Source organism: Silurus meridionalis, chromosome 22, assembly GCF_014805685.1.
Source record: "Silurus meridionalis isolate SWU-2019-XX chromosome 22, ASM1480568v1, whole genome shotgun sequence".
Taxonomy (NCBI): domain Eukaryota; kingdom Metazoa; phylum Chordata; class Actinopteri; order Siluriformes; family Siluridae; genus Silurus; species Silurus meridionalis.
In genome coordinates, this window is record NC_060905.1 from 11,080,726 (window position 1) to 11,106,339 (window position 25,614).

The following is a 25,614-nucleotide window of genomic DNA, read 5'->3' on the forward strand; positions in this document are numbered from 1 at the left end:
TGAGATGAATGAAGTCTTTATGTGGTTGAGGATGGAGAAATCCAAAGCACAAAATACTGACAGTACTTGAAAGCTCCAGTTTGATAGGCACTTATGTTTTTATTTTTATCAGTGGTATATTTTAACATAAAAATACTATCAAAGTTAGATAAAATTGTAAAGATGATGTTAAAGCTGTTGTGTCTGATATACTGAATAATCGGTATACCTTAAAGTCATGTCAATGCTAACCCAATGCAAAACTTCAGCAGTGTACAGCAGTGCTAATTCCCAGCCTATGTTTACCAAGTTGATAAAGCTATGAAAATCATGTAGCTCAAAGAAGGCTAATGATAAAGCAATAAAATATCTGAGCAAAAAATCAGTCTAAAGAAATTAGGAAGACATTATAAAAATATGTCCATGTAGATTATTTGTTCTGACCTATATGCTTACCGCAGCCAAAGTCCTGTAAAAGTCTTGTTTGACTTCTTTGCTGAGTGAACTCCTCATTACAAGAACACTGTGCAAATTCAGCTTACACAGTATTCATATGCTTTAAAACGTGTCAATGCTTTTAATGTAATACTTCAGAAGGAACTGCTTCTTTGCTTTAAAATTACTTAAAATTTTTCAGTAAAGACTTTCTATGAAGAAGGTTCGCACATCATCCCCACATACATTCATTTCAAGACTTAGTATGAGGGCCTCACTTGAAAATCCCTTTAGAAACCTATTAAATGCACTGGAAGAACAGTCAAATCACTTTGCACATGATGGCATTACAGGTCCTCTCCCGGCTGGTATTGTGGTTCAGTGGCAGTAAAGTAATCCTCCAGAAAGCCCTGCAGGTACTCAAAGGTGTGGCGCTCGTCTGCGTCCTTCCTCCAACATTGCAACATTAAATCATGCAGAGAGGCCGGACAGCTTTGTGGACATGGCATACGATAACCACGCTCCACCTGCTCCAGGACCTCCCTGTTATTCATCCCTATACACACACAAAGTTAAATTAACTATTAATTAAATATCCATTTTTTGTATAGAGTATAACTTATTTTATAGGAGCATTCTGTAAAAATATAGAGCTCTCTATGACTCCACTTACAATTTCAATTAAAACACTGACATGCTTTGCAGGTACTCCTGCTATTTATCTCACATTTATACATTTTAGAGCCAATGTAAGTATTGTGGAATTGCTTTTGTTTGTTTGTTTTTGTTAGAGGAATTCAGTTTTCATATATTCATATATTCTATTATTTATATGCATAATACTTTAAATGTATTGTTGTCAGTTTAGAAAAGTACAAATATCAACAAATGCAAACAAAATGCAAATTGGGGCTTCCAAACAAAACGAGAAAACGCCAAATAACTGACTCGAGCAGCATTTTGATCCATTTGAAATGCACCATTACAAATACACACACTGATTATACCTGGGTATGGCACTCTGCCTTTTGTAATGAGTTCAGTCAGTAGAATTCCAAATGACCAGACATCTGATTTGATGGTGAATTTGCCATAAAGAGCCGCCTCTGGGGCAGTCCACTTTATCGGAAATTTTGCTCCTGTAACTCGCACCAAATAATAGCATTAGTTACACACAACAAATGAAAAAAGAAAAATAGGACAATAAAATACAGAAGTGCAATAAAATACAACAGCAAAAAGGAACACAGATCTCATCTAAGTAAAAGTAAATCAAAAGAGTGGAAGTTGAGTTGAGAATAGAGGAAAAAACAAGTGCCAAAAAACAATGCAGTGAGAACAGTAGATTGTTGGGTGGTATATGTAGAGTAGAGAACCAAATGACCTTGTCTGGCGGTGTATTCATTGTCTTCGATGAGTCTGGCCAGGCCAAAGTCGGCTATCTTACAGACCAAGCTATCTCCTACCAGGATGTTGGCAGCTCTTAGGTCTCTGTGGATGTAGTTCATCCTTTCAATGTAAGCCATCCCAGCTGCAATCTGTTAGAAACATGTTTTAATGTTATCAGTGCAAAATACCTCGAAACCCTACAAAAAATATAGGCATTACATTACCAATATGGTTTTCAAGTAATTTCATCATGTATCACCATACACAAACAGTAATAGACATATCAGTGCTCTTTTGACTAATAGCTAATGATTTATTAATGCATTAGTGTATTTACGAACACAAACATACGTATTATTGCGTTTTAAAATTTCATTATATAAATATAATACATTATGTAATATTTAAACAAACAAAAGTCCAATGCTTGTGTAGTACACACAGACGTGATTTGAGAATTATAGTCATTAAGTTATTAGCCAGGCCTGGCACAAAATGTATGTAAAAGGATTAAGTTTTTACCTGTGCAGCCATGTCCACAAGCTGAGGCAGCTTCAGATTTCTGCCTTCTCCATCTTTAAGGAAATCTAAGAGGCTTCCTTAAACACAAATATAAAGTATGAATGAGATTAGTCTCTGTTGTGCCCATTATTTTTGTGTTTGTGTGTGCAGGTTTACCTTGGCTCATAAACTCTGTGATAATGTAGATTGGTTCTTCTGACACCACGGCATAAAGTTGCACCAGTTTATCATGGCGGAGTCTCTTCATGATCTGGGCTTCATCTAAGAAGGCCTCTGGAGACATTGTGCCTGGCTTCAGAGTCTTCACTGCCACTTTAGTAGTGCCATTCCACATCCCTAGAGACATTTAAAGGTAGTGTGAAACAGTGTGACAGAGACAAAAGGTTTATGGGTTAAGAGATGGAGTGAGGAAAAGGATGAGGGGTAAAAGATAACTATAGTAGTGGCTATAGAAGGTTATATCAGAAAGTCAGTTTATATCTGATACCAGAATATTAGAATGGCTAAATAAAATGGACAGACAGATGCACTGGAACAAGCAGAAGCTATGCAACTTCAGACAAACAGCATGTAAAGCATAGGTAATTGGGGTTTTTTCCGCACAAATATCTGTCAATAACATGGTAAAGACAACTCTTGTGCATTTCAAGGATCAATAGCAAAAAAGCAATTCTGTGGATGTGTATGGCTTTCTCTACAATACTGGAGAAATAGTTTAGATTTGCATGAATTTTGTGCCTTTAGTTTGAGATTCAGAATTGTAATAGTAACATTATCAAGGTATTCCACTAGACCATAAGGACTGTTTTAATAAATGTCACTCCTACCTTACAAAAAAAATTTACATTGAGCTCAGCAGGTGAGGATCACATAAATAGACTGGTGCAACACAAAGACTGCTATAGGTTGCTAAGCAGCATCTTCTCCATGTTATCTATAGCTTTTCTTGCAAAACTGTAGATTTCATATTAAAAGAGCAGTGCAGATATGCTACAAAGACATTTCCTTGTTTAAAGAACATAATTTGTTTTTTTAATTGGCTCTATTCTTAAACTAACATGGATCAGCATAATAAGGCAAGGCATATGACACAGATACAGCCTCCACCAGACACAGGCAGCAGTGTTGAAGCTAGCAGGGACAGACTCTGGCTCCAGACACTGATGTTGGGGTAACTATCTCACCCATCCAGACGTCACCAAAGCAACCCTGACCCAACTTCCTCTTGAGCTGCAGGGTGTCTCGGGGTATCTCCCAGGCATCTTTGCCCAAACCAAGGGTCTGGGGTGTGGAATTTGGACATGGAGTGGTCAAGTAGTAACATAAACCATCATGATTACCTAAGAAAGTGTGTAAAAAAAAAACAAAAAGGGAAAGGGAAAGAGGTGGAGATGGAGAAAGAGTGAAATGGTGTCGCATGCAATGACACAGGAATCAGAGGAGGACAATGGCAACTGCACAGCTTTTGGGTGATCCTCAGAACACAGCCCTTCAACTGTAGAGGAAAGCATGAGAATACACCTCATTGTCTAGCTGTGGTGGTTGCCCTTATTCTTCCCCTTAAACCTGCTCTAGTTGGTGGGGTTCCTACCCATCCACACTTCACCAAATTGCCCGTTGCCCAGTTTCTTAATTAGCTGAAGTGACTCCCTTGGAATCTCCCAAACATCCTTAGTCTTCACTGACAGGTCAGCAAGTTTAGGCATACCCCGCCTACAGCTGCCCATCAAACGGCAGCAAAGCCCTGCTGCACGATCTGAGTCGAAGAACATACAGAAAGGGTGACATTTATATACACACACAAAAGACATTCAAAAGAGATACGCAGAAAAAAAGCAACAAGGGGAACGAAATGTCATCTGAAGAAGTTACATACAACACAAAGTATTTGCTGAAATGGGCTATAACAGACACACACAGTCACAGAGCAACGCTCACTGAAAGGAAGTAAAACTTAGCATAGATACATACAAACACAAATAGAGAACATATCTGTTGTATCATGGCAGACAGGAATAGAGCCTTGGTTTTGCTGTATCTTGAGTTTCACACTTGTATGGACATATACGCTCTGCTAAATGAGTGTATTTTCATGTCTGCAAGCAAGATTTTAATATCTTACTAAGCTCAACCCTGAAAGCAAACATGTCAGAAACACATTAAATCAAGAGAAAGAGGAAACTAGAAACAAAGAGTATGTAGACAACTAGTTCAACTAGTTCTTTATCAAGCAGGACAAAGGAAGAAAACTGGGGAAAAAAGTGAAATGTGAGACTGACATAGGTCATCACTGTTTGCATACAGTTATATCAAGCGCATCAGTCTTTAAACACGTAAGTCACTAAATCTGGTGTTAACCCAAGTACCCCAAGTTAAATATACACTCATTGACTACTTTATCAGAAACACCCGTACATGTAATTGCGAGTGTGAGTTCTGTACGTGGAAACAGAGATCAGAGGTGAATGACTAGTTTATGTTATTTATCCAATACATCAACAGAGTTTTCCACACACAAAACAGCCAAAAAGAGTTTTTCACCCACAAAACAGCCACTCAATGGATGCCTTTTGTTTTTCCGCACCATTTTGTAATCTCTAGTGATGGGTGTGTGAAAACCCCTGTGTGAAAACCCCAGACGACCAGCAGTTTCCTAAATACTCAATCCAGCCTGTCTGTCACCAACAACCATGCAAAGGTGATGGTCACTGAGATTACATTTCTCTCTTTTCTAATGTTAACTGACTTTTAACTGCATCACTGTAGGCACTGCATTGCCGCCACATGATTGGCTGATTGGGTAATCACTTAAATAAACAGGCTTAGCTGCTTCTAATAAAGGGACTGGGTGTATATTGAGTTTATTTTTTCATAAACCTACAAACATTACCCTTCAGTTTACAGTTTATCATGTCATCAGAAGTTATTAGAAACTCCTATACATTATAGAAAGCAAGTAACATTCAGTAAATATATAAAAATGTGTAGTGACAACTGCGATCACTACTACAGAACACACACTATTGGCACCATGTGTTTCATTGTGTATGTGTGCAGGAAGAACTGCTGTGTTTCAGCTGACCTGAATAATGTTGCACCAGTTGCTGCACAGTTTCAAACTGGCTTCGGGTTGTGATGTAATATCCACCATTATCAAGCTTCCTGATTTTATAATGCTTTACATGGTCACCCTTTGCTTCATCCCAGTCTCTGATAGACAGAGAGTATGCTCCTGAGGGACAGAGAAACAGTCAGAGAAAACAAAATAAAAGAAATATGTACCAATTGAAAGAGGCGTTAAGAGCAGAAAGTGGGGAAAAAAATAGAAGTGAGAGATGTCACCTACCTTTAGTCGTCTCACTCTCTCTTATTAAGAAGGTCCCTCTAGGGCTGTTCTGGCCCAGAAGTTGCCGTTCTGCATCCTTACGGCCCATCTTCCCAAAATACCACCTACAAAAATATATCCTCTTTTAAATATATAACCACACACCTATACTATGTGTAATATATATATATATATATATATATATATATATATATATATATATATATATATATATATATATACACACACACACAGTAATCCCCTGCTTTACCGCACCCCTGGTTTATAGCGAATTGCATTTGCACATAACTAAACTGTTTCGTTGATTTTCCCAGTCTCTCGCAAATAGCATGATAGACCAAAAAACTTATAGGGAATTGTTTTTATGGAGTTTTATGTTTAAATAATGACATTTATTAATAAAAATATAATTATTAATTCTAATAATGATGTCCGTTTATCGTGGTTTTTCATTTATCGCGGGCGGTTTTAGAATGTAACCACCGCGATAAACGAGGGGTTACTGTATATATAGATTTTTTTTTTTTTTTTAACTAAATGAAACTAATGTCTCTCTCTAAATAATATCTGCTGGCCCTGTCATGTTCTCTTTCTATTTCTGAAAGGAGCTAAGAAATATGCTGAATTGTAACAGATGCCCAGAGCCAGTGTATGTATAACTAATATAATATCTATGATATAAGATAAAATAGACAATAAGTGTAGCTATAAGTTAGTGGAAAACTGAGTGTATATACAGTATGTTACTCACTCCTCCGCCTGTATGGAATCCACAGGGGCCACATAGTTACTAGGAATGAATCCAGACTTCCCTGTGTCCAAAGAGCGTGCTTCCCACCAATCACCTTCACTGTAAAAGAAAATGTTGTTACATGATTTCAACCTGTCTAACATTCAAAAATTCGATTTAGCCTCTACCCCTGATGGTTTAAAGTTTAAGGTTTAAGGATGAACTCCACCAAACTGGTCTGGGGCAAAGTTCTTAAGTCTATCTGTTCCAGGACTGCCATCTCATGTCTCATGCGGACCCCAACTTCATGTGGAAAATGCATTTTTCTCTGTACTGTAATGCATATGTATATTTATATGTATAGTATCTCACATACATGAGTACACCCCTCAAATTTCAGCAACCATTTTACTATTTCTTCTCAACGGACGATACTATAGAAATGAAACTTGGATCTAATTTAGTAGTTATTGTGCAGCTTGTAAAGCAGTATATATTTATTGTCCTCTAAAAATAACTAAAAATACAGTCATTATTGTCAAAATTGCCGGAAATAAAGTGACTACACCCTAAGTGATAACAGCTGTACGTCGTATAACCATGCAAAGCTACGTGTCCTATTCATCATGTTCATGTTTTTGTCTGTTTGACAGGACCGTACAAATTTGTGTATCTTGTATTAATGCAGGTAAATTTGGTGCTTTGAGTACAATTCTCTCATACTGACCACTGGATGTTCAACATGGCACCTCATGGCAAAGAACTCTCTGAGGATTTGAGAATTAGAATTGTTGCTCTCCACAAAGGTGGTCGAGGCTACGTATAAGAAGACCCTGAACACCCTAGAACTGAGTTACAGTACAGTGTCCAGGGTAATACAAAGGTTTTCCAAGACGGAGTTCCACTTGAAACAGGCCTCACAAGTGTTGATCAAAGAAGTTGAGTTCTCGTGCTGTGCGTCAGGTGCAAGAAACAGATGCATGAGTGCTGCAGCATTGCTTTAGAGGCTGCAGAAGCAGATGGTTCACTTGTCAGCGCTCAATCCATACGCCGCACACTGCAACAAGTCAGGTGCGTGGCCGTCGTCCCAGAAGGAAGCCTCTTCTATAGCTGGCTCACAAGAAAGCTTGCAAACAGTTTGCTAAAGACAACCTGTCCAAAAGCATGAATTACTGGAACCATGTCTTGTGGTCTGATGAGACCAAAATAAAGTTATTTGGCTCATATGGTGTCCAGCATATGTGGCGACACCCAGGTGCCTACAGTCAAGCATGGTGGTGGTAGCATCATGGTCTGGGGCTGCATTAGTGCTACTGGTACTGGGGAGCAGAGGTTCATTGATGGAAACATGGATTCCAAATGTACTGTGACATTCTGCAGCAGAACATGCTGCTTTCCCTTCAGAAAATGAATGCAGTTTTCCAATAAATTAACGACCCCAAACACACTGGAAAGATGACAACTGAAACTAGTTGCTGAAATGTAAGGGGTCTACTCACTTTTGTGAGATACTGTATAAATCAATAAAGGTTTTCTTTTTCTACTAACCACCTGGGGCATTAAGAATCTCTTTGATTCCCTCTTGTCTATGCACACACATACACAAGACCTTTAAACAAAGTAAGCATAAGATGATCTTCATGGACTTGAACTTTATGGACTTTATGTGCATCTTGGTGCAATCTTTGCAATAGTATTTGAATACAAAAATACAGTTAAAACTATGTGTAATCACAGTGTTCCATTAAAGGGAAACTAGTGACTTTTCCTCATTACACCCAGTACATTACACATGGTACAGTTCAAACTTTGAACACCAGATAGTTAGTAGAATTTCCTGTCATTCAGTATTCAATCACAACATTCAGATTCTTGGGAAAATGATGGCTACATGACAGTAAATAGTACAATATATTGTCACTTCTTGACTTTGTCCCACTTTGAAAAGTCTTGTGTGTTTTAGGAAAATGTGTTTAATAGATGATATTTAATGCTCATGATGAAATTGTATGACAAATTATTTACATAGTTCGAGTGCTTTCTCAAGTTTACTTACGTGTTATTAATAATGTGGAACTTTTCTCCCTTCTGAAAGCTTAGGTCATCCTCTGTCCTGGCATCATAATCATATAGCGCTATAAACATTGTCACTCCTCCTCCTGTAGTCAGGTACATAAATACACACATTTAGCAAATTTAGAATGTGCAGTAAGTCCACTTCTACTATAATAAAACGCACACACACACACACACACACACACACACACACACACACACACACACCTGTGATGGTTGCCCGTGGTTGGCTAGGGTTAGAGGGGAAACTGGATGCAGGAAAAGCATTACAGCTAGAGATTGTGCTGGGGAAATCATTGAAGTTGGGGATGAGGTCAGCCCCTGAGCTCTGGACAGGGTCTGCAATGTAACGGATGCTGTCCCCACCTCCTGTGTCACATGTGTCACTACATGACACAGTGGCCATTTTGCCAGTCTTTTTCTGCTTACAGCAAGCACACCCCATAGTAATCTTGATTTTTCACAGAATATCGCTCATCACCCTGGAAACAGAGCTTCTGCCCAAGAGACAAGAAAGCAGACCTGTGGAAAAAATGACAGCAGATGCAACTCATTAAGGTGAAAGACACTACAGTTTAGTATACTTAAGCCTTTATTAACTGGTGTACTTTCCTATGCTGTGTCACACTGTTTTTTTGTAATAAGTCTTTATACATGAATATTTCTGTATTCCAGAAATGGGTGGCAGTAGTGTTAGCAATTTGGCAGTTAATCAGGATCTTACCAGATTCTCAAATCATCTGTTCATCCACACCATCTCCCTTCAGAAAGAAAGACATACAGTCAGAGAGACAGAAAGTGAAAGATAATTACAGAGTCACTGACTTCCTCTTTTACCACCGGTAAAAGAAATAGGAAGTTGCTCTTTTCTACCACAACATTCCGCTTTCAGGACAGTAAACAGATCTATTTCTCAGCTTGGTTGAGCATCTCTATCTGACTGACCATCAGTAGAGGAACAGGATGTCAGTGTTGCCCGTGTTTCCTGTCCAACCCTCTAACACCACCCCCTATTTCCTGTAGAGAGATAGAGTATGTGTTTCATAGATCTGAAAGAGAGGAGGCTGCTTCTAATTTTTAAGCACACCAAACTAAGATCAGACACACCATCACCATACATATCTCACACCACAGAAAAGTGTGAGAATCACACACACACACACACACACACACACACACACACACACACTACTTATGAACAGCATGAGAATAAGCAGGGGAAGATCTGAAAGGTCTTGCAGTATAAAAAGAATGTTGTACTTTTCTTCATGTTAAAATCCATAATATGTTGATCTGTGTCATGCATATCAAAGGATAACTAACATGACAGAATGCAGTGTACAAATAAGAATGTGTATTCTGTTTTTGTTTATACTACTAATGAGAAAGTTACAATCACAGAGACTTTTAGATATATCTATTTAGATCTAAAGAGCATCCAGAGATGATATTGTGGTTTCCAGTTACATTTTAAGGGGTATTTCACTAGTTTTCCCTGAATTTGTCACTACAAAATCAACTGCAGGTTTGAAGATCAACTTTATTTGAAGTTTGTCTTCCTGCTTAGTTTAGGAATTTAGATAGTGTGCAAACTAATTTCTGAGTTCTGTTCTTAGTCTGCACTCTGATTCTATACCTCACCACACTTGCAGAAGAACAAGTCAGTCACTTGTAGCTTTCAATCAACTTTTGCGAAAGTCACTAAATAAAAATTAAATTTTTAGTATTTGTGATTTCATAAATTTTTTGTATATACAATGCAATACTTTTAGCGCGTACCCTAAACGTTTATTTAATAGACCTGTTTTTCTCACTTAAAACCAATACTAATGGACAAAAAAAAATCTTAATGTAGTAGACATTAATTAAATATAAATATGATAGCAATGATAAACTTTGAATGGATTTAGGCAAAATGGAGTAATTTGCATAATGTTAAAAAGGCTTTAAGAGTTTTTATCCAATATTACAAACACAATTAGAACTATAATTTCTGCATTAAGCAGTTATTAGACAGCCTAACGCACGCATTATGTCATGCAAGATGATGGATTAAGAAATACCTAATTTTATAATGGAGCTCTTAAAAAAATATAAAAGTTAAAGCAATTTGTCAAACTTCATGACAACAGTGCTTTGATGGTGAGCCACAAAAGCCACTTACAAATTATAAGAATATGATGAGCCCTCTATGGGACTGTGCAGAAAATAAGTGGGAAATGTTATTTTGGAGAATTTATTAGATACAAGTTTACAGTTGAAATGAATCACAAATAAAAATGAATTAACATGGAAAAATTATTATTGATTTAAGATCTTATTTTAGCGACATCCTACTGGCACATACATATGTAAATTCAGTTACACCAAATCGATATGAAAAAAACAACCATTTAATGCTTATAGTCAGGGTTTTTCATCTGATTGTCAAGAATATGTTCCTTTACTAACATCTATCTACATGGGAAAATCTCATATCGTTTAACTGGCCATATGTGATAACCTAAAACCACACCTAATATCTGTGTAATAGCACAGCGAATTCTTAAGACAGTCCAAATCAGAAATATTGTAATAAATACATTCATATTTTATTTACTTTATCAATACGGTCATACTTGTGTTGTAACATTGTTTCAAAGAGAATGGAGAAGTTTGTTTTACAAAGGATTGTTAGATGTGTTTTTAATTTTTAATCTTTTTGTATTCCTTCCTGTATATAAAAGGTAAAGTTACACAGAACTATACTCTTTTTTTTTCTCAATAATCTTGTACATACCACCACATTCATTCTCCCTGCATTTTACATGGCAGGAGGCTGCCTGTGTAGTCTGAATTTTAGGGCAGTATTTGCATGAGATAATGACTGGCTGTTTTAAGAGGGCAGAACAAGAACAACTGCCTCCTATGGTTCCTCGTTTTAGCCAAATTTAAACGTAAATCTATGAAAGTTTGATTGCAGGTTATATATCCATAGATATGCAGGTATAGCACTCAGTAAAGTGTTGAAGCATAAAATGGGAACAAATTTAAATCTGTTGTCTCCCGCTGGCAAGTCATTTTCTTATATCAAGAATCTTTTTAGGCATTATAACAGAACCACATAGCAGTAGTTAAAAGCATTTTTTTATTGCAGCTAATATTTAAGTCCCTAACAAGCAGAGGCTAATATTAGAAAGCTAAGTTGTTGCCCTAGCCCAAAGTCTTTTTCTTTAGTTTATTGTACGAATAGCAAAATGTGTGCCATAATGTACATGTAAGCTAAACATAAACCAGTTGCTTACTGTTATATTTGTATCGCAATATGCCTACATACTAGGAATACTTTGAGCATTGGTGATTTTTATCTAAAAACATGTATTTTTTATAGTATATAAAAATTATAATTATAATTTATAATAACGATTATATTTTTTATCATATTTTTTATATATATTGGTAAAGTTATCATGTGATCTTCTTACATTTCTAAGTTACATTTACAAAAATAGATTGGGATAACATTGTCAAATTGAGCAACGCAATTAACATGATAAGAAATTTCACTATATCATTACAGGTTAAAGGGGATTTTGTTTGATAACATTCTTACCCTAATTATAATTCAGCTTAATTTAAAAAAGGAAAAAAGAAAAAGTGGTAACTGCCTATTCCCAAAATACTAGTAGAAAAAACACGGCATACGGAATGGAAAAAGACGGCAGTGGCTTGGGGGTTGGCAGGTAATTCATTTATTTTCTCACAAAAACTCACAAACAGCAACAAACTTCTCACGGTCACACCCTTTCCTGTCCAATCTTCAATAGATAACAATTCTCCCAGTGGATCTTGGACACATGCTCACACACCTCTTTCAAGTGTGTGAATCATTATGAGAACAGATGTTTACATCTTAGCCTACATTCTTGCATTTTTGGCACCCTGATTCCTCTCTCCAACTTCCTTACACCACTCCTAGCGCCCTTTCCTGCAACAAAATACCGGAAACGCAACAAATCTGGAAACAATAGCGCATGTTATGTATGACCATCAGTGTTACATACATAAAACGCATATATAAAAATTGCATTTATGCTTGTTTGACAAAGCATAACTGCAACGAAAACTTTTTTCACCTTCACCTGCCTTGCTACATATTCTCATTTTTCGCTCACTCTTTGTTTTTCCTACTTATTTTTCCTGTTTGCCCTGTACCCCTTGACTCTCCCCTTCCATTTTCGCTCTCTCTCCCTCTGGGACAGGAAGTTCCCTCCCCCTAACAGGAAGAGTTGTGTGAGTGGAGCTGGAATGATAGGATACAGGGAAGTTAACAGTTATTCTACTTTTTTTTTTTTATACATGAACACACACACACACACACACACACACACACACACATGCCTGCAAAATTAATTGTGGACAATTTTAAGCTACTGAATACATTTTTACACAACTACAGACGGCCAGAATAGTTTCTATTAGTTAAGCATTTTCGTATAAAGCATGAAGCATTTCCAATAATAAACACAACGCATCAGATATGTGTGAAAAGAAATGAGAAATGCTGCACAAGTGTGTATACTGTGCTACAGTGTTGCTTGAATGTGAACTAACAAAACCACTGACGTATGGGTCACAACATGGTGTTAGTCCAAGTGTCACAAAACGACTTCCTTTTTTCACATGAAACTGTTGAAGATGAATAAGTAAACCAGGGTTCTTAAACATATATCATTAATTATAATATATAAATGAGATTTCTGTTGAAACCAGTTCCAATAGTGTTGACATATAACACAAAAAAAATCCCTGTTCATTCAACCTAACTGCAAATTATACTGAAGCTCACCGAATCAAACCTTGAAATGAAACACAAATTAAAAGACAATAGCAGATTCAAGTCTGAAAGAAAAAAAGCCCATGAAATTTCAGCTCCATTATCACAATAAGTTACAAATACAGGATCTGTGATGTTCAGGATCCATTTTGATTGTATTGCACAGGTCCGCTTAGGCTTACTTGAGTTTGGACATTTCGCTGTTTCAGGGAAAGGACATAGGGTCGGGCCCACTTCCTCCCATTGCGCCAGGAGGCTACAGGCAGGAAGTGACCTCGTAAAAGAGCAGGAAATGATGAACCTGGCCTAATCTGGTTCCAGTGACATTCCATTCTAGTTTTCAACAAAGGCTAATAACTTCATCCACTTATTTATTCACTTTTTTTCTGTAAGGACATACAGTAGTTTAAGTTGAACTTGGGTGTCTATCAACATAGACATGAAAAATGCAGGTAATCCATGGGGAAACAGATTAGATGAATGCATGAATGAATAGAGAGATGGATGAATGGGATGCATGAACAAATTGCTGTTAAAGACTGCATTCTGGCACACATTTCAGTGGAAGGTGCTGCTCGCTAAAGATTAATTTCGTTTTTTTAAATAACAGCAGAAACAGGTTTTGGCCTGTATACGATAAATTGGGGGCCTTCTAATACAAATCGAAACTTGCGGGTAGAGGTCATCCACATCCGGAGTGAAAGCACGCAAGCATCACCAGGTGTCTGTCACTCGCGCACAGTCACAAACAGCAACTCCATAAGAGTTACATTGCCAATGAGTTAAAGGTCAGCTTTCAAGTAACGTTTAGCAGTGAACTCTGCGTTCGCCTACATGCCTGACAACACAATAGGGAAGTGCTACTGCACAAAATCATCCGGCGCATCCAGCGGTTTAACCTTTTCCTGTGTGAGTGTTTTAAACGTGCCAAACTTCTAACTAACTAGCAAATGGCTACCAACAACCACAGCGCTCAAGAAGCAGTTATAACCATGCAATGATGTATATTTTCAACACAGAGCCAATGTGGACTAAGTCCGCCTGTCTGCGCCTTACTCCACCAGGGTCAGGGGCGCGCGCGCACCCGCTGAATAAGCTCGATTTTTTTTTTCCCTTATTCACTTTTTAACACACGATCGCAAAAAAAAATATTATAATAACGTCGACACTCACCTGTAAGAAGCTCCTGACCCCGACGTACATAAACGGCGATGAATCGCTATTCCGAGTGGGTATTTTTTTTTTTTACTCAAGAAAAGACGCCGGCTCTGACCACAGACGCGCTCGCGCTGTGTCCGGAAGGGCTGAAAGTCTGCGCGCTCCTGTCCAGCGCGTGCAGGGGGCGGACTTTTCTGATAAATCTCCACCCCTTAAAAACATGCAAATACACACACACACACACACACAGTTCACTTAGCACACCACCTGTTCAAGCAACCATCGGCCCATCCCTCCATCCTCCCACGCATCCATCCACCCATCCATCCGAACACATGAAAATAGTTAATGAAAAGTTGTCCATTCTAAACTAGAAGCTAATCTATCTATCTATCTATCTATCTATCTATCTATCTATCTATCTATCTATCTATCTATCTATCTATCTATCTATCTATCTATCTATCAACTTTCTTCTTATATGACATATATAACTTGACAGACCATATCAATTCCTCCATAAATTTTCACTTGGGGTTTTTCCCACTAAACTCAAAAAGTCTTTGCAAGTCAGCTATATCATCCTGCTCTTAACAGAACGGACTATTTTCACTGACAGTCTTTATTGTCAAGTACCCGAAGAATAGTTGCTCTTCTCTTTTTTTCCCTTACTTCCTATTACTCTAATGCGTGGCCATCAGGTTCAGTAAATGTGCTCTTTTGACCACAATTTCTTGCCCTATTGTTCGATTTATTTCCCATACATCTAAATGCAGGTGCCACTTAGTCACTATTCCTGCTGGAACAACATTTGAGCAGTCGTGATAAGCAATTTTTTTCAGCACCAATGCCCTAACAATGAAACCTCTTTCAAAACTTCAGATTCTTAATTCTTGTTTATATTGATTGTTTAGATTTGATTGCACCTGCATAGCAAGGTTTCTACATGCCTTAACCTTACTCTTGTGTTAGGTTCGGCACCGACCCGTTTTTAGGTTTAAATGCACAGAAGTACCACATAATTATGTACTTATGTCCACAATTCACAAAGATGCAGATGTGTCATCAGGAAGTGAGACAAAGCCCATACTTATCCTGGACTATAATAAAAACAAAGGAGGAGTGGACAACCTGGATAAGCTGACTGTCACCTACACTTGCCAGGGAATGACCAGGAGATGGCCAGTGGTTGTGTTTTATAACATCCTAGATGTGTCTGCATTCAATGCATTTGTGTTGTGGCACCACATCCAGCTAGGGTGGACCTCAACCAAAAAAACAAGCGAAGAATGTTTCTTGAGGAGCTAGAAAGTTCCTTAGTCAAGACACCCATTGAGCAAAGCTGAGACCCAGCCATGGTTAACAGCTGCAGAGTTCACCTAGCACTCTATCCATGCCATCAGCAACTCAAGAAGCATCAGCACCAGCATCCTTCTCAGCCAGCCCTGCCTCAACATCAACCAGCACAGCAACAGCCACAACCCCACTGAAGCCACCTGATTCTAAAAGAAAGAGGTGTCAGGTCTGCCCTAGCAATAAGGACAGAAAGACAAACATATTGTGCTTCTACTGAAAAAATATCTCTGCAAGTTTTTGCCACACATGCATCTAAACACACACATACACGTATGTTTTTCCAAACAAATACTTTTTTGGGGGGCTAGTACTTGATTTGCTTGATTGGTTGTTGTTTGTTTGACTGCAAATCTATATATTTTTATTATTACTAGTTCTAATTTTAATTGAGTATTTCTATTAAAGCTCTATTTAAAAAAAAAAAAAAAAACTTTTTGCCTTTTTTTTGGAGTAAAAATATATGGGTCAAAATTGACCCGAACACCATAGATGTTACTATAGTTAATAATATTAAAATAATTTTAATTTTTTTAATTTAGATATGTTTTCTAATACCCCTCAGTAATAGTCAGGCAACTTAACAATCTTTAATTTATTTATATAATTCTCTTGAGGTTCATTTTACACTTTTTTTTTATGAAAAGAGAGGCATGCTATCAAATGAAAGGCCCAGGGGGCCACACCAAAAATATTAAAAGCAATATTTTCATGGGTAAGGAAACCTAACAAGGTAACCAAGAGGTAGGAAAGAGATCGGATGATAAATAATAGTTTAGAAGGTATTTTATGACTGTTTTAAGACACGGGTCAAACCGACCCGTTAACATAAGAGATAGTAACAGAAAGCTAACATAAGACGAAGGTTAAATACCCACTGTCTACATTTATAGGAACACGTACACTTGCTCATTTGTGCAGTTATTGAATTTGGTGCAGCAGCATAATGCATAAAAGCATGCAGATATAAACCAAATGCTTCAGTTAAATACAATTATGGAAGGAGGAGCAATCTTAGCGGTTTTAACATAATTGTTGCCAACAGTTTCACAGAAACTATTGATCTTCAGTTGCAAAAGTCTCTAAAGTTCCACAAAATAAAAATAAAAAATAAATAAACGTAACCAGCAAGTGACTGATCTCTCTCTCTAGAAAAGCCTTTTGACAATGGAGGTCAGCAGTGTATTGTTATCGACAATGAACAATGCATATTAAAATCAGAAGGGTTTACACTATTGATCAAAGTTAAGTATGGGGCAGTGAGCTCAAATTCAGTCTCACCTACGTAAGTCTGGTCAGCAGCTACAAGAAACATTTGGTACCAGCAAAAATGCCAACACTGACCATTCACACACCCATTTACAAGTTTTGAGCAGGAGCCACACATTGTGGGATGCCCATAACCCTTCTCTGGAGATTTTCATATCAGCATGACATCTACCCCAAATTGGGTCAGTCATATAGGCAGCTTTATCATTTCCCACCTCTGGGATCTCACACTCTTAATAAAACCAATTATCAATTAAGGCAGAACATCATGTCTGTTTAATGATCAGTCTGCATGTTATGGTCTGAAACAGTCATTCATGGAAAAATGAATACGTTTAATAGAGAACAATGGGAAGGTTTCGTTAGGTTTTTCTGTAAATATAAAAATTTTTGACGACTGGTGATCAAATGCAAATACAAAATATGTTAAAAAAATATCAGATCATTCTCAATGTGAATAGAGTTAAACCCCAGTCCAAATTTCCTCTTTATATACTGGCCCAACAGTATATAAGGAGGAAATGTGGACTGGGATTTACCTAAACCATTTTGAGTTTCAGTGGCTCTGGTATATGTGCAGCTAAACGTCCGGTGAACTTTAACTTGAATGGTCATTGAATACTACCCAGCTGACAGACACTTGTATCTGCGTCACAAGTGTTTTATTGTTGTTGGGGTATTTTTTGTTTGTTTGGGTTTTTTTTGTTCTGCCCTCTAGCGGCTGCTCATCGTAACTGTAAGACATTTTAGACGTGACGTAATTAGACAAGAAAAAAAGGAAAGGTGCACCCAACATATTACAGAAAATGCAAAAAAAAAAAAAAAGGAAAAAACAATAAACAAAAATTAACAATTAATAATTAAAAAAAATTACAATAAAAATAACAAAAACTGAAGTATTTTTCCTGAAATATAGTAAGTAAAAAAAAAGGTAATTGCACTTTCTTTACTTTCACCTCTGCTAGACACAATCAATCAATCAACAATAAAAAAATATTTTATTGAACATAAACATACATTCACTTGCAAACGTTTCACCAAGAACAAACAAGATGTGCTTTATTTCTTCCCAGCTGGCTGGAGTCCAGCAAGCAAGTACCAGAGAGACAGGCAGCATGGAGATAGTTTGCTAAGTGCCTTAGGGACACATGCAAACAAAGTGGAGAAAATACTGAATTAGAAAAGAGTTCACAGTTTTATAAGAGAGGTCACTGGAAAAAGTAATCTGACATCAGCTATGCTTCCCAATCCCATCTGTGACTAAGTAGTAGCAAGACATCTATCACAGAATATAAACAAGAAAACTATAAAGTTTGCAATTTGTGCAAGTGAAAGAGACTAAAAATGAGCTTTGCAGTAGTGCCTGATATTTTCTAACCTCACACAGTTTTCTGATGGAGCATGAGATTAAACTGAGTATTGCACATGTGCCTTTTTGTACATCACGCTATTGCAGATAGGGGTGTTTATTTGAATGCTTGTGTGCTAGGTCATGTAACGAGTGATTGCTCGGAGTGCATAAAGCAAAGCTGCCTGCAGTCTTGCCTCCATCAGCAACAGGTTTACGTGAACCTAGAAAGAGGGAAAGTGTGAGAAAGCAGTACCATAACCAGTACCAAATCTGTTATCTTTCATTCATTTCTAATGTGCGCCTCTTGATTATCGCTGTTCTGATCTAATAGAAATGCTTACTGGTCATATTGTAAACAATACGTTACAAGCATTGGCTTTTAATCATCTTCGGCTGGGTTTTAAAACAATAACAAATTGATTCATATACTCAAAGTATAATCTGTATATCCTGACATTTAAGTGATAATTATAATAATAATAAAGATCAGACAGTGCATTATGAAGTAAATTAAAGGAATGAGGGCATTAAAGGGATAGTTTTATCTAAAATAACATTTGCTCACCATGAACTCCATTCACACGAACACATTAAGTTTGGCCAAACTATTTTAACTTCTTAAATCCTTGTTATGTACCTTTTCTGAATGACGGAACTGTCTCCAGAAAGTGCAGTACATTCTAAAAGTCGTCTTCTCTGGATGACAGGCGACAGTCTTGACATACACCTTCATATTACGCTCCAAAAGCTGGTTGACTTCACCGTAGTCATAATCATCATATCTGCACAGACCAAAAACCCGCAGCCAATAAGAATGAAGCCATTTGAAAATTTGCATTATTTCATTGTTTTAAAACAGCTTTTTTTTTTTTATAGTTCACATCAATCTTGAAGAATGTGTCGAGTTCTACCTGCTAAAATGTTATTATTAATATTGTGCCATCACTAATAGATGACTAACCTGATGCCATATATGCAGTGAATATAGTTCCAGAGAGCTTTCCGTAGGGTGGAGGTGTCCACATCTGTGTGCATGGCCATGGTGTGATATGTCAGTGCACACACCACCTGAAACTTCTCTTCCAGCAACTGAGCCATCTCTCCATACAGCCTGTTCATAAGAGAGAAGCCATGGTCCTCCCACGAGTAATCCTGCACATTAACACACGTGAACATGAGCTCGGTCAGGGAGAATTAACCACATTTAGGTCAAAGAGAAAAACATGTCATTTTCCTTTGCCAGGTATGGAATGCACTTTGACCTGGCTGTTCACATGATGCAAAAAATGTTTGATTAATCAGAGAAATCTAAATTCAGCCATTGCTCCATAGTCCAGTTCTGATGCTAATGTGCTAATGTCCTCTTTGTTTAAAGAGGAATCAGCACGGACACAAAAAAAACACATCTCATCTTTGCCCTACATACAGTCCAGTTTTATGCGTTTGTCTATGTATTCTGTACCTGAGCTCGCATGGTAGGTGGTGCCTGCTCTCCTCTCGGACTGAAGTCCTGATAAATGAAATCTGGATCACGAACAAACCGTGAGAAAGAATCCGGAAGCACAGAGCGGTCCACTGTGAGAAAGAAAAAAGAAAAAGTAAATGCAACATCTGTGTGCTGGTATGTGTGTGTATGCTGGTATACATTTGTGTGTGTGTGTGTGTGTGTGTGTGTGTAGGTCTTCTCATGATTTTAGTCTGTAAAAACTAGTTTTATTTTCATGAATTTACTAATGGATTAAAATCTTAAATATATATTTAAATAAAAACAGGCCTAATGTATACTACACCACCTTCAGCCGGTTCCAGTAAACTTTCAGTCCTCTCTCTCTCAAAGCGAGTAACCATCTCCTCCTGAGTGAACTCCTCTTCTTGCTGCTGAACCATCACCATTTTCTCCATCAATAGCTGTACTTCATTTACAGAATCCGCCCACTGCATGAGCACAATACATTTTAACAAAGACGAGCATGATCGGAGGTTGAAATATGAGCTTGTTACGTTTTTAGAATTAAAAGTTTAAGGTAAAATAAAAAAAAAACCTTGTGTGGATGGGTGCAGCCATCCTGGGGAGTGGGATTGTTTCTAGCAGGGGAGGGCAAATGAGACATCTGTTCAGCTGCACAGTCCGGTTCTGGGTGAATGCCACAGCCCCAGATAAAAGAGGAGAGAGAGTGGGCATGGCTCATAAGGACAACAGCTTGAATCAGCTCTGCTAATGACCAGCGAGGCTCTGCTCCTGGACACACGAGCTCCTGTGGAAGCAATAAAAAAAATAAAAAAAAGATTGTTCATGGAATTATTGTGGAAAAACAATCACTACACCCTCAATTAAATGTCATATGCAGCTATTGTGGATGCTTAAATTATTACCTTGTAATATTGTACATTATTGTCCTTAACAGTGATATGGCCTGTATGGGCTTTGAACATTAGTTAATAATTTATAAGGATATTTATATTACCCAAATCATAATACTTGTGTTGTAGAATCTGTAATTACTATAAGTATATTGTAAAACTGTATCTAAATTAGCTGCTTATGTTGCCGTAAATAACAGGATTGATAAAATTTGACAGCTTTTTAGGTCACAGCCTAGATGCATCATATATTTTATAATTCTGATTAAACTACCAGCAAGACAAAACAAATAGTGTTAAAATCTTTCTGCCCTGCCCATGAACGCACTTAACCTTAACTGGAATTCATAACCAGTGTTTCAAAGAGGAACTTATTTTACACCAAGCCCCGAACATACTAGCTGTACGCAAGAAATCCTATGATCAGAAATTTTCATGAACTTTACTTAAACCTTGGTTAAAAGGAAATGATTATAGTCATCTCAGATCAGTCATATAATACAGTTTAAACTGGAATGACTTTAAAAGAGCAACTGACAGCAGATTCTGTTCCTCCGTTTCAGCATACAAAATACAGTTTTATATATATGTGTATATATCTATATATTATATATATGATACATGATACAAATAATAATTTGTATTATTAAATAAGTACATAATAATACAAAGCCACCATACAAAACTGTGGTTCCAACTTTGGAACAGACTTTGGAGCTGATTAGGTGTACACATACATTTGGCCATATAATATATAATAACATGACGTGATTTTAAAGATTTTGATTAGGGCATTTATACAAAGAGCAAGAACATTTCTGAAGTTTAGTTAGTCTTTCATCCTTATGCTGGCACAGGTTCATCTGCTTTGGGTGACAGTATCAAGTACTTAAATTAATATTCTGGAATTTATTGTGCTCTACACCCACAGAAAATATGAAAAACAGAAGTCCCACCCAATAATATTTTGATACTGTTTACAGCAGTATTGTTGTAAATTAAAGGTGTACAACAGAACTTTGAATACAAATGGTCAAATTTAGTAAAAAGTGAGATAATACATTTTCTTATTTATTTAATACAACTACAACAGACACAATTCAGGTAACTCGTGTTGTAGATTAAACGGCTTTAGCACCAGAAGCAATGCTTTACTGGTGCTATTTTTCCATGATGCATTTGAATAATATAATTGCTGCTGACGCATGTGGCAATGATATTATGGACTAGTTTTGTAACTATCTGTGCAAATAAGTATGCTGACTATCGAAATTTGATGCAATTTATTTTAGATTATCTATTTACTTTCTCTAGAATTTAGAACTTCAACACACATCAATTTTAGACAAAGCAAGTGTGTGTGGCTGCTATATTAGAGCTGCAGGCACATACCAATCATCTGTGTATACTGTGTGTGTTGTATACAAGATCTCAGTACTGAAATAGCCTTTGTTTGCTTTGAGTCAACATTCATGCTCTGTTTGGTGCACATCTGTTGATATCCACCTCAAAACAACACAACGTCAACTTAAAATAGCATTTCTTGTTGTATTCATCCACTTTGTATATGCACGTGCATTGGTCTGTTACCTGTATGTGAGTCTGGGTGATGAGCCACGGCCGATGTGCTAGAAGTTTATTAAGCATCAGCAAGCGCTGGAGTTTAAGGGGGGCACAGTGAATACCTCTGAGCCAAGACTCATCGCCACCGGCCAGTAGAAATGCAGAGCTATGCAGATGGACGAGGTAGGAGCACTGATGTCGAGCAGATGCCTGAAGAAACAAATAAAACATGTTGCAAAGAGACATTTCTCGTTCGGACACACGTACCAATTGGGAAAACATAAAATGTGGCATTTTCTCTCACCATTATGATAATATAGTGTCTCCATGATAATGGCAAGGGCCCATCTGGCTGCAGCAATGCATTCTGGGTGTGCAAGAAGCAGTTCAGGTAGGCAGGATGCATCCCCATTACTGCAGTGACATGATCGGCATGAGTGACCGACAACAGAGTGTCCTGGTCTGTCAGCACCTCATGCCCCGCTGCTTCATTCAGAACCTAAGACATACATTAACACCAGGTATAGTATAGATACACAGCTTTTGATTTCTACAATAACAACATCCATACATCCATTTAAAATTTATAAAACTGCTCCCTTCAGCAATTTTGCCAAACACCCCCCCCCCCCAACTAAAGAGATGACCTAAAAGTTATTGCAAGACAGACACATTTCTGAATTATTAAGCAACATAAATAACATGCAAGCAGAGATGCCTTATTGCTTCTCATTAATATAACAAGTAGTAGTCCACGTCATATTAGGTGGTCCCACCCTTAATAAATAAAAAAAGTTATTTATACAAATGTAATGCATAATAGAGGTATACAGCAACGAAATGCAGCTTGACATCTACTAGAGGTCCAAAATGTTGCATTGTGCAAATTGACAAATGCAGATAAATATGCAAAATTGTATTATATATACACACACACACACACACACACACACACACACTTAGGCTGCAACAACTAATCTACATTTGTCAACAAATGCAGTCATTGATCAGGTGGGCTGCTCAAGTTACGGTTAGCGTGACGGCAAGCTGCTTGAAAATAGCAGTGAGTACAGCGGGAAAAGAAAATACACTGATGTCACGGATGCAGGCAAAACATCAGCAAGGTGAGCAGAACTGTATTTTCTCATCATGTGAAAATGGTAAAGTTTAATAAAGTGCTATTGTGTAAACTGTTTGCTAATTTCGGGTCAGTCGCACATGATCTGTTCTGTTGTGACTCACGAGCATCAGGTTGCGCAATCAGCTCACTAACAACATAGTGATAGATTCAATTAAAACGGTGCAAACAAACACTAAATCTAAAAACAGCAAATAACAGCAGCAGTAAACAATTCTATTTTTAGTCACTGTCGTGTTTTTGTTTTGTTTTTTAGCAAATGCTTATGCATTTGTGCACCAATACACATTTTTTCTTTTTTAAACAAATCAGTTCGCTTGCTGAGTTCCTCAATTCCGTTCTCTTTTTTATAGCATTTGTCTACCACACCAGCAGCTATAAAATGTCAAAATTTGAAGATAGTTAAAATGTGTCTATATATGACCTTTAAGTGAAAATGAAAATTTGAATATGTGCAAAGCACAATCTATGTAGACATACATTTACGAGATATTTACGAGATATGTACAATGTCTGTACAAAAGGTGTATATACAATTTAGGATATGCAGTGAATTTACAATTATTTACAGATTTCATTCTAATTATATCCAGAGTGGAGTAAATGCACAATGATTACTGGAAGTAAAATCAGTAAAACATTAGTAAGCAATCAGTGTCTGATCCGTGCAGCATAGAGTTCGGGTGGTTATTAAAAAAAAGCTGGCCCTGAACCTGCTGGTTATGATTATATTGTGTGCTGTAACTACACATATTTTACATCTTCCGTGTAAAGATTTATCTCTTGTAAAATGCTGGCTTGGTGAACCATCATCTTAAAGCTATGAATATGTCTGTATCTTAAGAGCTTAAAACTCAAAGCAAGAATGAATATATGTTTTTCTATACATTTAAATTTTTCCTTTAATCCGGCAAATGATTTTATGCAAAGCAACTTTGAAGCTCACTATGCAAATGCACCAACAAATGTGTGGGTGCAATACACACCAATTCAGCTGGAATGAAGGCACTGGGCCCCGAGGGCAATGGCTGAAGGACCTCTAAAGCACCCTCCTCCTGGAAAAGAAGTAGATGGGGAGATCAGGAACACAAGACCAGCAAAGGATAATGCAGGGGGCAAAAAAAAAGAAATTGTTGCAGAAAGACAATTAGAGAAAGAGAAGAAGACATTGAGCAGTATATAGGAAAACATTGAGACAAGGAGAGGAAGAGACAGGAACAAGAAGAGTAGAGACAGGGGAAGAAAGACGCGGATAAAAGACAGGAACAAGAAGAGTAGAGACAGGGGAAGAAATACGGGGATGAAAGACAGGAACAAGAAGAGTAAAGACAGGGGAAGAAAGACGGGAATGAAAGACAGGAACAAGAAGAGTAGAGACAGGGGAAGAAAGACAGGAAAAGAAGAGTAGAGACGGAATGAAGAGACAGGAACAAGAAGAGTAGAGACAGGGGAAGAAAGACAGGGATGAAGAGACAGGAACAAGAAGAGTAGAGACAGGGATGAGAAGACAGGAACAAGAAGAGAAGAGACAGGGGAAGAAAGACAGGGATGAAGAGACAGGAACAAGAAGAGTAGAGACGGGGATGAAGAGACAGGAACAAGAAGAGTAGAGACAGGGGAAGGAAAAAATTTACAGAAACAAGGAGACGGAGAGAATATATGATGGAGAAAAAAGAGACAAAAGCAGAAAATGAAAAACAAAAAACAGGAAGAGGACAAGATCTGGATTAAAATGGAGAAAGGAGGGGGAGAGAGCGCGCTCAATAGAAGACGTAATGCACTAGTTATTTTCATACAGTCCACATCGGTCTCTTTCAGACACTAAATGCACAAGTCGTTCAATTCGCACATCAATCAAATATATATATATATATAAAAAAACCGAATCAAGAGCCTCACATTAAATTTCACATTAAAATGTAAGATTTATGATCGGTTTATAAGTTAAAAACAACCAATCCAAAGTGCGCAGTCACTTTAACTCTGGACCCGGCGCTGAGAAAGCGCTCCTGAATCAGGAACAAAGGGCCAATGGCAGCTAAAATTCCCTCCAATCATCTCTCCATAAACTCACCTTCATCAGACGAGATCATGTGCTGAAGCTGCGAGATGAATAAAAACTTCTGTA

The 25,614-nt window shown here is 37.5% G+C and overlaps 2 protein-coding genes across 4 annotated transcripts in view; both read right to left on the minus strand.

Moving 5' to 3' along the window:
• Positions 1-74: 74 nt before the first annotated feature.
• yrk (Yes-related kinase) lies at positions 75-14,611 on the minus strand. Of its 3 annotated transcripts, none has more exons than XM_046834322.1 (13): positions 14,467-14,611; positions 9,202-9,238; positions 8,685-8,999; positions 8,458-8,560; positions 6,423-6,521; positions 5,672-5,775; positions 5,408-5,557; positions 3,917-4,081; positions 2,482-2,661; positions 2,326-2,402; positions 1,799-1,952; positions 1,422-1,553; positions 75-970 (listed from the first exon to the last, which is right to left on the minus strand). In XM_046834322.1, the coding sequence occupies exons 3-13, from the start codon at positions 8,920-8,922 to the stop codon at positions 762-764; spliced, it is 1,611 nt and encodes a 536-aa protein (XP_046690278.1). In that variant the 5' UTR covers positions 8,923-8,999; positions 9,202-9,238; positions 14,467-14,611; the 3' UTR covers positions 75-761. The 3 variants fall into 3 exon arrangements, with proteins under 3 accessions (XP_046690278.1, XP_046690279.1, XP_046690280.1); XM_046834323.1 differs by lacking the exon at positions 3,917-4,081 and adding an exon at positions 3,510-3,665 and having other exon boundaries at positions 14,467-14,610; XM_046834324.1 differs by lacking the exon at positions 3,917-4,081 and having other exon boundaries at positions 14,467-14,610.
• Positions 14,612-18,054: 3,443 nt separating this feature from the next.
• sesn2 (sestrin 2) overlaps positions 18,055-25,614 on the minus strand; it is a 7,670-nt gene continuing 110 nt past the window's right edge. The window contains exons 1-10 of the mRNA XM_046835509.1: positions 25,561-25,614; positions 24,473-24,541; positions 22,653-22,847; positions 22,376-22,558; positions 20,467-20,679; positions 20,218-20,359; positions 19,887-19,999; positions 19,386-19,576; positions 19,062-19,206; positions 18,055-18,645 (exon numbers count right to left, since the gene is read on the minus strand). The exon at positions 25,561-25,614 is cut by the window's right edge and continues 110 nt beyond it. Of these exons, the coding sequence (XP_046691465.1) occupies positions 18,559-18,645; positions 19,062-19,206; positions 19,386-19,576; positions 19,887-19,999; positions 20,218-20,359; positions 20,467-20,679; positions 22,376-22,558; positions 22,653-22,847; positions 24,473-24,541; positions 25,561-25,566 (1,344 nt within the window). The 5' untranslated portion in view covers positions 25,567-25,614 and the 3' untranslated portion in view covers positions 18,055-18,558. The remainder of the gene's footprint in view (positions 18,646-19,061; positions 19,207-19,385; positions 19,577-19,886; positions 20,000-20,217; positions 20,360-20,466; positions 20,680-22,375; positions 22,559-22,652; positions 22,848-24,472; positions 24,542-25,560) is intronic.

Bases quoted from the DNA above. Each gene is read 5' to 3' on its own strand.
- yrk (XM_046834322.1), bottom strand. From the start codon at position 8,922: ATGGGGTGTGCTTGCTGTAAGCAGAAAAAGACTGGCAAAATGGCCACT. The intron at 2,403-2,481 runs GTAAACCTGCAC...TTTGTGTTTAAG, and splicing joins CACAGAGTTTATGAGCCAAG to GAAGCCTCTTAGATTTCCTT. The intron at 1,953-2,325 runs GTAAAAACTTAA...TGTTTCTAACAG, and splicing joins TTGTGGACATGGCTGCACAG to ATTGCAGCTGGGATGGCTTA.